This window comes from Pseudoliparis swirei, chromosome 8, assembly GCF_029220125.1.
Source record: "Pseudoliparis swirei isolate HS2019 ecotype Mariana Trench chromosome 8, NWPU_hadal_v1, whole genome shotgun sequence".
NCBI classification, from domain to species: Eukaryota; Metazoa; Chordata; class Actinopteri; order Perciformes; family Liparidae; genus Pseudoliparis; species Pseudoliparis swirei.
The window spans coordinates 22,962,312-22,975,769 of NC_079395.1; the positions used below are offsets into that span (position 1 = coordinate 22,962,312).

Sequence of the window (13,458 nt, forward strand, 5' to 3'; positions counted from 1 at the left end):
TCTTCTTCCACCTTCCTCTCTCCTCCTTCTTCCCGCTCCTTCCTCTTCCTCCTCCTCCTCTCCTCCTCCCCCTCCTCCTTCTTCTTCCCTCCTCCACACACGTCACTTTAACATGCACTTCAACTAAAACACACCACTTGAAGCACACACCCAAACACTCTCACATTATTTGTTGTCTTTCCGTCGCATTGATTGTTGTTTGTTTGTCATGTCCAAATGTTGCACCTTCCACCAAAAAAAATTCCTCGTTTGTTTGTGAAAACATTCTTTGGCAATAAACCTGTTTCTGATTCTGATTCTGATTCTGATGTGATGCTGTACTGTGGTATGTATATATGGTTACACCACAGGGTGGCGCTAGGGCGCAGGCTATAAAGGCTAATGTGCCATATGATACTTTGTTCAGTTGAAGTAGCTCTGACCGTGAGACTGATGTGTCTGAAGCTTGCTAAATAAATACGCCGACAACGGCTAAAGATAAATCCATCATTTATTCTTTCCTCCGAATGCAACGGTAGCTGCTGCAACAGTGCTCCACAACTCAACAAAGGGTCTGTATCGCGACAATGGGGCCGATCTAACCCTGGATCCATGTCTTCATGAATAACCCTTCACTACTTCTCTATGTCTGGAGTTTCTACATGTTGTGTTGAAGCTAAATCATCTTAACCCTTGTGTTGCCTTAGGGTCATTTTGACCCGATTCAATGTTTCACCCTCCTGTTACCTTTATATTTACTAACATATTTTACCCTTTGGGTTCAATTTGATGCCAGCAATTAAAACCTCCAGAAAATTATTAGAATTAATATTGTTTTCCAAGTTTAAGTGTGAGGCACTTTATGTTTGTTTGTTGACTTCCCGAAAGAACACCGACATTAAACATTGAATGGGGTCAAATTAATCCTAAAGCGGGGGGAGGGTGTAATATTGATTCGGGTCAAAATGACCCTAAGGCAACACAAGGGTTAAATGAAGCCTGAGGTTGGCCTACACTTAGAATAACGATCCCAGTCCCTTATTTATGGAACGCTGGTTTCAGATCAATACTCTGTATTGACTGATGAGCGCAGCCCAGATATCTGATCTGTATTTACTCCATTAGATAAAAATAAACTTTTTATATTGTAGATCAATCATCACAAGGGTTGCTGAATCATCTGTTGACCAACTGATCTCCTAAATGCTCGGCCGACTGCTTTGGGGGATGTTTCTGGTCCACGAGGCGCGACCAGTTAGCCGCCTGCGCTCTCCGCCTGCGATCCATAAAGACCAGTTAGCCGCCTGCGCTCCATAAAGACCAGTTAGCCGCCTGCGCTCCATAAAGACCAGTTAGCCGCCTGCGCTTCATAAAGACCAGTTAGCCGCCTGCGCTCTCCGTCTGCGCTCCATAAAGACCAGTTAGCCGCCTGCGCTCCATAAAGACCAGTTAGCCGCCTGCGCTTCATAAAGACCAGTTAGCCGCCTGCGCTCTCCGTCTGCTCTCCATAAAGACCAGTTAGCCGCCTGCGCTCTCCGTCTGCACTCCATAAAGACCAGTTAGCCACCTGCGCTCTCCGTCTGCTCTCCATAAAGACCAGTTAGCCGCCTGCGCTCTCCGTCTGCACTCCATAAAGACCAGTTAGCCGCCTGCGCTCTCCGTCTGCACTCCATAAAGACCAGTTAGCCGCGTCTGCTCTCTCCGTCTGCTCTCCATAAAGACCAGTTAGCCGCCTGCGCTCTCCGTCTGCTCTCTCCGTCTGCTCTCCATAAAGACCAGTTAGCCGCCTGCGCTCTCCGTCTGCTCTCCATAAAGACCAGTTAGCCGCCTGCGCTCTCCGTCTGCTCTCTCCGTCTGCTCTCCATAAAGACCAGTTAGCCGCCTGCGCTCTCCGTCTGCTCTCTCCGTCTGCTCTCCATAAAGACCAGTTAGCCGCCTGCGCTCTCCGTCTGCTCTCCATAAAGACCAGTTAGCCGCCTGCGCTCTCCGTCTGCTCTCCATAAAGACCAGTTAGCCACCTATTTTATCGTTGCTATGAAACAGATTCTTTAAATGTTTCAAACTAAATGTTCACATACAGATGTTTATTACTCTTAACTTTAGTTGGACTGTTTGCAGAAAGAAACAAAAGGTTGGATTCTTTCAAAGCTCCTTCGGCAGCTGTGTAGCAGTGTGTGTGTGTGTGTGTTCATACATCTCCACGCATGTTTTTCATCATCCCACCCATGAGTTGGGAATCGTCCTTCAACCCTCAACGGTGTACGCGTGTGCAGGAGCTGGAAAACGCGGTGACGGTGGAGAACGTGGAGCTCCAGGAGCAGCAGACGGACCGCAACGAGCTGGAGGAGACGCTGCTCAAGCTGGAGACGCACAAGGAGGCGCTGGTGCAGCAGATCAAAGGGACGAGACAGCTGTGCTATGAGGAGAGCCAACAGGTAACGACACACCACCACCACCACGAGGGTGCACCTGTACGACACACCTGTGCGCCTTGTTTTTCTCCTGATGTTGCTACATTGTGAACTACAAATACGCCGCTACAAAAGTTTGGGGTCACGTAGAAATGTCCTTATTTTTTAAAAGTAAAGCAGTGTTTTTATCAATGAAGATAACGTTCATTTAATCATAAACTCTCTCCATAGTTAATGTGTACATGACTATTCTCTGGTGTTAGTGAAGTCTCTCCAGAGGTGTGTAGAGGCCCATCTCCAGTGGTCCAATAGTACATTGTGTTATCGCCTTAGAAGACTAGCGGAGGGGTAGAAAACCCTTGAAAACCCTTTTTTTAAAGTTAGCTCAGCTGAAAACAGTTATGCTGCTAAGAGAAGCTATAAAACTGACTTCCCTTGAGCCACACGTTTAAAGAACAATTCAATTGATAAATTATCATTATTATTAGTTAAATTATGATGTTATGATGCGTTCGTATGACATCTTGTAAACAGTAGTTGTTGGAGAAGGAATAAATACCGGTTGAAAGGGGATGAATGAATATTCTGGTTCTGCGTGGAGGACGTGGGTGGACTGGTGTCATCATGGCGGTCGAGTCACAACAGTTCTTTTTTTTTGCTAACCAGGAAACTCAATCTGTTCCTTAACATCTGAAAGGAGGAATAAGCGATGCAGTAACACAGTGTTGATTTAATATTCGCTCATCGCTGACTCGTCTAACACTTGATCACAGCTCACGAGCTTCAGCGCTTTGTGAGAGACTCCCTCTCTCTGATTGGTTGTGAGAGACTCCCTCCCTCTGATTGGTTGTGAGAGACTCCCTCTCTCTGATTGGTTGTGAGACACTCCCTCTCTCTGATTGGTTGTGAGAGACTCCCTCTCTCTGATTGGTTGTGAGAGACTCCCTCCCTCTGATTGGTTGTGAGAGACTCCCTCTCTCTGATTGGTTGTGAGACACTCCTTCTCTCTGATTGGTTGTGAGAGACTCCCTCCCTCTGATTGGTTGTGAGAGACTCCCTCTCTCTGATTGGTTGTGAGCGACTCCCTCCCTCTGATTGGTTGTGAGAGACTCCCTCTCTCTGATTGGTTGTGAGACACTCCCTCGCTCTGATTGGTTCTGAGAGACTCCCTCCCTCTGATTGGTTGTGAGAGACTCCCTCTCTCTGATTGTTTGTGAGAGACTCCCTCTCTGATTGGTTGTGAGAGACTCCCTCTCTCTGATTGGTTGTGAGACTCCCTCCCTCTGATTGGTTGTGAGAGACTCCCTCTCTCTGATTGGTTGTGAGACACTCCCTCTCTCTGATTGGTTGTGAGCGACTCCCTCCCTCTGATTGGTTGTGAGAGACTCCCTCTCTCTGATTGGTTGTGAGAGACTCCCTATCTGATTGGTTGTGAGAGACTCCCTCCCTCTGATTGGTTGTGAGACACTCTCTCTGATTGGTTGTGAGAGACTCCCTCTCTGATTGGTTGTGAGAGACTCTCTCTCTCTGATTGGTTGTGAGAGACTCCCTCTCTCTGATTGGTTGTGAGACTCTCTCTCTGATTGGTTGTGAGAGACTCCTCTCTCTGATTGGTTGTGAGAGACTCTCTCTCTGATTGGTTGTGAGAGACTCCTCCTCTGATTGGTTGTGAGAGACTCTCTCTCTGATTGGTTGTGAGACTCCTCTCTCTGATTGGTTGTGAGAGACTCTCTCTCTGATTGGTTGTGAGACTCCTCTCTCTGATTGGTTGTGAGAGACTCCTCTCTCTGATTGGTTGTGAGAGACTCCTCTCTGATTGGTTGTGAGAGACTCTCTCTGATTGGTTGTGAGAGACTCTCTCTCTGATTGGTTGTGAGAGACTCTCTCTCTGATTGGTTGTGAGACACTCCTCTCTGATTGGTTGTGAGAGACTCCCTCCCTCTGATTGGTTGTGAGAGACTCCCTCTCTCTGATTGGTTGTGAGAGACTCCCTCTCTGATTGGTTGTGAGAGACTCCCTCTCTCTGATTGGTTGTGAGACACTCCCTCTCTCTGATTGGTTGTGAGAGACTCCCTCCCTCTGATTGGTTGTGAGAGACTCCCTCTCTCTGATTGGTTGTGAGACACTCCCTCTCTCTGATTGGTTGTGAGAGACTCCCTCTCTCTGATTGGTTGTGAGAGACTCCCTCCCTCTGATTGGTTGTGAGAGACTCCCTCTCTCTGATTGGTTGTGAGAGACTCCCTCTCTCTGATTGGTTGTGAGACACTCCCTCTCTCTGATTGGTTGTGAGAGACTCCCTCTCTGATTGGTTGTGAGAGACTCCCTCCCTCTGATTGGTTGTGAGAGACTCCCTCTCTGATTGGTTGTGAGACACTCCCTCTCTCTGATTGGTTGTGAGAGACTCCCTCCCTCTGATTGGTTGTGAGAGACTCCCTTTCTCTATTTTTTCTTTTGCCACCATCCCAAAAATAATCATTTTCAATTGAATTCAGGTTATTGTGTATAGCCCCAAATCCCCAATAAAAAATTTGCCTCGATAAATCCCTTATCAAGGACCTCACATCGGATCAGGAAAAAAACTTCCAAAAAAGGAGAGCAACAGAGGAGGATCAGAACACAGAGAAGTCATGTGACCAGAAGGAATCATTAGAGTTACATAAACATTCAATGAATATGACAGAGTGTGTGAATAATTAGGAATAGGCATGGACCACGATCCAGATTTCTACCATCCATGTAAACAGAAGGAGGTAGAGAGGAAGGGCTGAAGGCCGGCCCATTAGGCAGATGGCATTGCGAAGGAGGCGGGGCCAATGAGGCACGACGCCAGGCACAGGCCAGGGGAAGGATGCAGGAAGCAGGGGTAAGGACACAGGAGCCAGGACCGGCTCCAGAGCCAGCCAGGTCCAATGGACCCGATGTGACGTGAAGTCACAAGGACTCAGGAGAGGAAGCAGAGTTAGTAATGTGAGATGGAGAGATGAACATTCATCCATAAGGAAAGAGGAGAGGAGAGAGGAGAGGAGAGAGGTGCTCAGTGTATCCTAAACGTCCATAAGGAGAGAGGAGAGAGGAGCTCAGTGTATCCTAAGCATCCATAAGGAGAGAGGAGAGGAGAGAGGAGCTCAGTGTATCCTAAACGTCCATAAGGAGAGAGGAGAGGAGAGAGGAGCTCAGTGTATCCTAAGCGTCCATAAGGAGAGAGGAGAGGAGAGAGGAGAGGAGAGAGGAGCTCAGTGTATCCTAAGCGTCCATAAGGAGAGAGGAGAGGAGAGAGGAGAGGAGAGAGGAGCTCAGTGTATCCTAAGCATCCATAAGGAGAGAGGAGAGGAGAGAGGAGCTCAGTGTATCCTAAGCATCCATAAGGAGAGAGGAGAGAGGAGCTCAGTGTATCCTAAGCGTCCATAAGGAGAGAGGAGAGAGAGGAGAGAGGAGAGAGGTGCTCAGTGTATCCTAAACGTCCATAAGGAGAGAGGAGAGGAGAGAGGAGCTCAGTGTATCCTAAGCATCCATAAGGAGAGAGGAGAGAGGTGCTAATTTTAAATGTGTTAAATCTGATGACCATTCTACCACTCTGCATGATGACAATCGTAATTGGGCAAGTTGTAATTAAATATATAATTATATATTTATAAATATATATATACATATACAGGACTGTCTCAGAAAATTAGAATATTGTGATAAAGTTCTTTATTTTCTGTAATGCAATTAAAAAAACAAAAATGTCATGCATTCTGGATTCATTACAAATCAACTGAAATATTGCAAGCCTTTTATTCTTTTAATATTGCTGATTATGGCTTACAGCTTAAGAAAACTCTAAAATCCTATCTCATAAAATTTTAATATTTCCTCAGACCAAGTAAAAAAAAAGATTTATAACAGCTGAGTGTTTGTCAAGGCTCAGGAAACCCTTGCAGGTGTTTCGAGTTAATTAGACAATTCAAGTGATTTGTTTAATACCCTACTAGTATACTTTTTCATGATATTCTAATATTTAGAGATAGGATATTTGAGTTTTCTTAAGCTGTAAGCCATAATCAGCAATAAATCAGAATAAAAGGCTTGCAATATTTCAGTTGATTTGTAATGAATCCAGAATGCATGACATTTTTGTTTTTTTAATTCCATTACAGAAAATAAAGAACTTCATCACAATATTCTAATTTTCTGAGACAGTCCTGTATATATAATGTAATTATATATATATGTATATATATAATGTAATTATATATATGTATGTGTATATATTAGGGCTGTCAATCGATTTAAAAAAATTAACTAATTAATCGCACATTTTGAAATTCATTAATCGCGATTAATCGCGATTAATCGCGATTAAAAGTTAAAAGTTAAAAGTTCATTCTTTTTAAAGACCAAACTTCACACAGAGCTGTGTTTCAAAGAGGCTCCTACCTATAAAGTGCCAGCGAGGTATTTAATATTGTGGATGATAAATTGTTTCTTCAGTGAAACATCAGATTAGTACAAAAAAGAAGTATATTGAGACCCCATTGGTCCTGTCATCTTTAACATGAACAGCAGAACCAGTGGCCTTGGTAACTGACTGACATTCAAATATGTCACGTTAACCCTCTGGAGGCTGGGCTCATTTTATACATTTTACAAAAAAATGTAAATTCACCTTTTAAAGGCGTTTGCATATGACACATACACACGTGTGTTCTACATCAAACATTCCAGAACAATCTCAGTTCTATTCAATGAGGCTCAGTTGTCCTGGCGCCGTGTTCTCTGCTCTCTGACTGACAGGCTGCTAATGAGCCTCACCTGTGAGGTGGGAGGTCCTTTGTGATTTACTGAGTGTTCATTGGTTGTTTTTTTCGCTAAATGTTGACAGACAAACAGATTGACCAATCACGGTGAAGGTTTCGTGTGACGAGTTCTTTCTGCGCCGCGTCCCCCGACACGTCGCCCCTCTGTTCCTCTGTGTGTCAGAGGGGGAGACGGGAGGAAGGAGGAGCAGGAGGAAACCCGACTGATTCATCCACGAGTTTCAACTGATTTATGATCCTTATTTTCGCGGAGAAATAATTGTTTTAGAAGCGGAAACAGTGTCAAACCGTACTGCCGCGGTTTGACACTCAGGGGAGTGAAAAAACTTCAACGAACACCGGAAGTAAACAAAGTTGCGTTAATTGCCTTAAAATATTTTAGTGCGTTAACGCGGCCAAATTAATCGCATAGATTAACGCGTTAACGCTGACAGCCCTAATATATATATATGTATATATATAATGGAATTATATATATATGTATATATATAATGGAATTATATGTATGTATGTATGTATATATATATATATATTGTGACGCCACTCCCCTTTAAGAGGCGGGGCCGGACCAACCATTAAGCCCATGGGGCACACCTGCCAGTGGTGTGGCCCAGGGTCTATAAGATGGTGGCTGCCCATTGTGCTGGAGGGCTTGGGTTTTTGCCCTCTCCTCCGTTGGCCAGCCCAACACTTGGTTTGGTTTGTTCATGTTTACACCCTTCAACACTCATGTTGCACATACATTACATACAACACCTTGCACTCACGCTGACCTTCCCATCCCACCCTCGATGTTGCCGGTTTGGCTGGCTTTAGGCTTTATATTTATTATTCTTAATAAACTGGAGTACTGTTTACCGTTGATTGGCATCTGTGTCCCCTTTTTGTTTACATCCCTGAGCCGGGTTGTGACAAGTGGGGGCTCGTCCGGTCCTTTTGTGTAAAGGATAATTTTGATTGGTTGGTTAATTGGTTACCTTTGGGGATACAGATGCAGGTAGTTGACTTTGATTGTTGTGAATTGTTTCATGTCGTTAACATTTCCTTTTCTTGCTTTTAGTGGAGAGGGGAAAGCTTGAGGGTTGCACCTGAGTTACCAATTTTGTTGGTGCATCTGTATGCTTAGAGTTGGGCTTCACCCTGCTTGTTGGTAAAGAAACCAGACAACACCTTCAGACCAGGTACAGGTTACAGGAAAGTGAACGCAGTAACCCAAACCAGCGTCTGATGAGATGGTGTTTGTTCCTCCAACCCTATCAGTTAGATGTCCGCCATAAGCATTTAGTATAGGAACTGTATGATTATGTTTATCTTCCACTGGGATGCTGGGAGGTTAGGTTCAGAGTAGTTTGTTGTTGTGGGGTGGGATAGATTAGGAGATCGTGGAGTGTGAGCCTCAGTGACCTACGGTCCCTGTCTTAAGGGAGGGGGTGTGACGCCACTCCCCTTTAAGAGGCGGGGCCGGACCATCAATTAAGCCCATGGGGCACACCTGCCAGTGGTGTGGCCCAGGGTCTATAAGATGGTGGCTGCCCATTGTGCTGGAGGGCTTGGGTTTTGCCCTCTCCTCCGTTGGCCAGCCCAACACTTGGTTTGGTTTGTTCATGTTTACACCCTTCAACACTCATGTTGCACATACATTACATACAACACCTTGCACTCACGCTGACCTTCCCATCCCACCCTCGATGTTGCCGGTTTGGCTGGCTTTAGGCTTTATATTTATTATTCTTAATAAACTGGAGTACTGTTTACCGTTGATTGGCATCTGTGTCCCCTTTTTGTTTACATCCCTGAGCCGGGTTGTGACAATATATATATATTGGCTAATGCTTAACAGGTTTCAGAATAAAACTACCATAGTAATTTAGAAGAGGCTCAGCTCCCCCAAAGCTTCTTAACTGCAGAACTTATGACAAAATCCTTTATCGTTCAACTCCACATGCAATGCAGCTGGTAATATTTAAAATGAAAGTATAAAATCTCTTTCCCCGGACGAACTCTCTTAATCTGGATCACGAGTCTCGTTAGTGACAGGAAGCCGTCGGCCCGGTGCTGACTCGTCCTCTCCCGACAGATCCTGTCTCTGCAGGCGGAGGAGGTGCAGAAGGAGAGCCAGGTGGAGGAGTATGAGAGGGAGCTCGCCAGAGTCCGGTGGAGGCTGAAGAGGCTCCGAGACGAGGTGAAGCACGCCAAGAGCAAGGTGGAGGAGGCCGGGGAGAGGGACACGCCCCTGCAGGACTCCATCAGACAGTCGTACGACGAGATCCTGCAGGTACGACGAGCTTGTGACCGTGTGTGTGGTTGTTTGTGTATCTGGGATGCAACGGGGCCAAGTTATTGATCTATTTATATTTCGTATATTATCTATACCACCTAACAAGGCCAACTTATTGATCATTCTGCCTTTCATAGCGCTCATTTTATTTATGTATTTACAAAAACTGTTGAGAAAGACAGACTCTGGTGATCCATTTTTTTAAAGTCTGATTGAATTGTTCCTCCACTGTGTTTATGATTCAGGAACAGATGGAACATTAACGTTGTCCAGGTTCATTTAAATCCTCCATCCAACCCGATCTGACATTTTTAAATGCAGAAGAAAAGATGTGCACGGATCATTTTTATTTTTTTATGATTCTCTAGATAAATAGCTGTTTGTCTTTTTGTTGTTGTTTTCATTTTATTTGTTACTGGGTTTATTTAATAAGGGACGGTGCACATTAATAAAAACATTTCAGTAAATGTGCCAGAGTTAGCCAAGAGGCTATTTCTCATCTGTAGTCCCAATGATGTTATTTGTCAAAATATTAGTTTGTTGTTGATTTAAAACAGATGTTGGTCCCAAGAGGGTGAAGTGCACCACTACCCAGGATCCAAAAACATTCAGTTTTATTCCGTGTATGTATAAATCTCTCCGTGCCGTGTCACATTACATATTTAGAACAACGGGTTGTCGTGCACCTCGGCGTCTTGTGACCAAAATGAGTATGACATCATCAAACACTTTATCTTAAAATGATAGAAATTGCTGAAGAAAAGGAGCTCAGAGAGAGGATCCTTGCCAACCTCGTTTTCACCTGCATTAAGTTAAAAATATGGAGGTCAAAGTAAATAATTTGAGACGCAGAAATTAGTTTTTCCTCAGGGCTTCCGTACAATACTGTGACACACACACACACAATATATATATGATTTATGTTTAGTATATTATCTAATCCACCCAACAGGGACAACCTATTGATCATTCTGCCTTTAATATCGCTCATTTTATTTATGTATTTACAAAAACCTTTTCCTCGTGTTTCTCCGGTAGCCGCGGCGTTTAAAGCGTTCGCTCACGACTCCTCGCTCCCTCCTCGCCCTCGCAGGAGGAGCACACCCTGTGCTCTCTTTCAGGCAGCGCGGTCACCCCGGAGAGCCTGCTGGAGGAGTCCACGTCTCCTGCAGACACCACCGAAGATGACCCGCTTCCCATGAGGCCGTGGGGGAGGAGCCAGTCGCTGCCCGCCTACGCTGACCTCATCATGGTAGATCAGAGCGTTAATCTTCTGTTTCTCAACTTTTATTACATAAGTTCACGGTTAAAGCGAGCACACGTTGTTTTGTCTTTAGCCTGCTGACTGCACACACCCTCTTAAAGAGACAGCGCTCTCTCAAAGAGACAGTACCCCTCTCTTAACGAGACAGCGCCCTCTCAAAGAAACAGCGCCCCTCTCTTAACGAGACAGCGCCCCTCTCAAAGAAACAGCGCCCCTCTCTTAAAGAGACAGCGCTCTCTTAAAGAGACAGCGCCCCTCTCTTAAAGAGACAGCGCTCTCTTAAAGAGACAGCACCCTCTTAAAGAGACAGCGCCCCTCTCTCAAAGAGACAGCGCCCCTCTCTTAAAGAGACAGCGCTCTCTTCCAAAGGGACAAGAGGCTTTCCTCTCTTCACAGTTATGATGTGCACAGGTGATCAACACTCTCAAATAGAGGACACATGAATTACCTTACACACACATTCAAAGTAAATTATAAGAAATGAACACAGTTGTATTAAATTAGGGACATAACATATTTCACGGTGCTACACATGTTTTTGTTGAATGTCGTTAGTTTCGACCCCGTCTTTATATTTATATCGTGGAATTAACCTCCAATCGGTTTAAATTATTTATTGGAATCCTCCGTATCGCCCAGAACGTCACCGATAGTGGCCCCGTTTGAGAACCTGGAACATTAGACCTCAGCTGAGGCTGAGGCTGAGGCCGGTTCAGCAGCAGTTGTCTCGTCTTCAGTGCGGCTCCTTTCCCCCAAAGATCCAGCTGTATTTTATCCCTCCAACACGATCCAAAAGAAGTATTTTTCATGTCACAAAACTCTCTCGCCGTCTTCCTCCCGTCCGTCAACAGCGGGCCAGCGGCTCGTCTTTCTGCAACAACCTGGCGGATACCCGAGAGGAAGTGGACGACAGCGGGACCATCTCGCCAAAGGTGAGCGCCATCGCACCCAGAACCTGGTGTAACGGCTCTGAAATCACTAGTCAGTTCATGCCGCGGGTTTTATTTTCAACCAGTCTGATACGGCACGCCGTGCGGCGGCGATCAGGCCCTCGTTAAACACGTCCTCCTTGTGTTGGGACACGTCACAGATGGATAGATCTGACATAGAAGACAACGTGGAGGTGGTGGAGATCAACGACGAGGGGGGGAAAGAGCTCGCTGTGAACCCGACCCGCCTCAGCCAGCTGGACTTCTACCAAGCCGACCCCTTCGCCCACTGTCAGAGTGACCGTACGTATCGTTGTTGTGTTCGCAGCGCTTTACTTACGTGAGTTTACTCGCTTGACCATTTGAGGATTTTTGCTTCACCCGTGCGAGGGGCGGGGCTTATCTTTGTGGCTTATCTCCGTGGAAACCGTTATATTTTCTGCTGCTGGTTGCCATCCATGATTTATTTGGTACAATCAACCCGTCGCGATGTCCGAGCCCTCAAAACGCAGACTGGCCAATCACAACGTAGCATCGTTCAGCTGCAACCGGGCTCTGACGAGGCTCCTGCTCGACTCCAGAGTCTCATCAGTGGTCCAGATGTTCTTCAACTTCAGGCTGAGTCAGTGGTTTAAGACTCGCCATGGTTATCGTGTGATAGTGACACTTGTTGCCCCTAGAGGTTGGAAGGAGATATACATTTCTAAAATGTTACAATCTACCTGTGCTTTCTCCAGGTTGATATCATATATAATACCATGCACTAATGTGTCTCACTGGTTGTATAAAATGATCTTCCAGTTTCTCTCTCACTTGTCCTGTAGATGACCTCTTCAATGAAGACCTGTTCCCCAAAACTGACTCATCCGGTGAGTAATAATACACAGTAAGCTTATTTTATAGTAGTCTGGCTAGGATGTGGTCGAAATGATTAAATCCTCTTTGGATGGATGTGACACGTCGCTGAGTTCTTTTTGAATACCCTGTTTCACCAGGTGGATTTGGTTCAGACCCTTTCAAGGGCAGCGACCCCTTTGCAACAGATATGTTGTACCCGGAGGCGACCGTGGAGGGGGCGGGGCATGTCGGCGGTGACGAGGGGGACACGAGTCTGTCCTGTGCTGAAAACAAAGCCTCAACCGGAACTCAGTGCTGCGAGTCTGAGTTCCCCGACGAAGACAGTGACATTGAGATCAGCTACAGCCGAGAGGACCTGGACGCCATCGCTGTGGTTGGTGATCCTTGTGGATTTCAGCCCATTCAGAGCTCGTCAAACGAGCTGGTGCCAGAGCCCGTCCACGGCTGGAGGTCCCAGGGTCAGTATTCTATAGAATCAGACCCTAATGGCTATGAGCTGGACCTCGGTGCTGTCTCTCCTCCCTCGGATATAGAAGAACAGAGTTTGGGATCTCTGGCTGGCGAGGCTATCGAAGATGCTACCAGGGATGCTACTGGCGATGCTACCGGCGATGCTACCTGCGAGGCTATCGAAGATGCTACCAGGGATGCTACTGGCGATGCTACCGGCGATGCTACCTGCGAGGCTATCGAAGATGCTACCAGGGATGCTACTGGCGATGCTACCGGCGATGCTACCTGCGAGGCTATCGAAGATGCTACCAGGGATGCTACCGGCGATGCTACCTGCGAGGCTACCTGCGAGGCGACAGCAGGACTGGAACAAGGTCACTCATACTCCTATCTTACACGCATTCTCAGTGTATGGACTAGTGCTAAAATCCATGATTTGCGCTTTCAGTCTAAGGGTCTTACAATAAAAGACTAAGTTCCTAAATTG

At 46.0% G+C, this 13,458-nt stretch overlaps 1 protein-coding gene across 1 annotated transcript in view; it reads left to right on the forward strand.

The window, feature by feature from the left end:
- The window catches only part of LOC130197616 (uncharacterized), a 31,985-nt gene that overhangs the window by 14,793 nt on the left and 3,734 nt on the right, over positions 1-13,458 (forward strand). Inside the window, exons 3-9 of the mRNA XM_056420369.1 lie at positions 2,253-2,414; positions 9,267-9,464; positions 10,561-10,719; positions 11,583-11,663; positions 11,822-11,963; positions 12,485-12,529; positions 12,656-13,345. Of these exons, the coding sequence (XP_056276344.1) occupies positions 2,253-2,414; positions 9,267-9,464; positions 10,561-10,719; positions 11,583-11,663; positions 11,822-11,963; positions 12,485-12,529; positions 12,656-13,345 (1,477 nt within the window). The remainder of the gene's footprint in view (positions 1-2,252; positions 2,415-9,266; positions 9,465-10,560; positions 10,720-11,582; positions 11,664-11,821; positions 11,964-12,484; positions 12,530-12,655; positions 13,346-13,458) is intronic.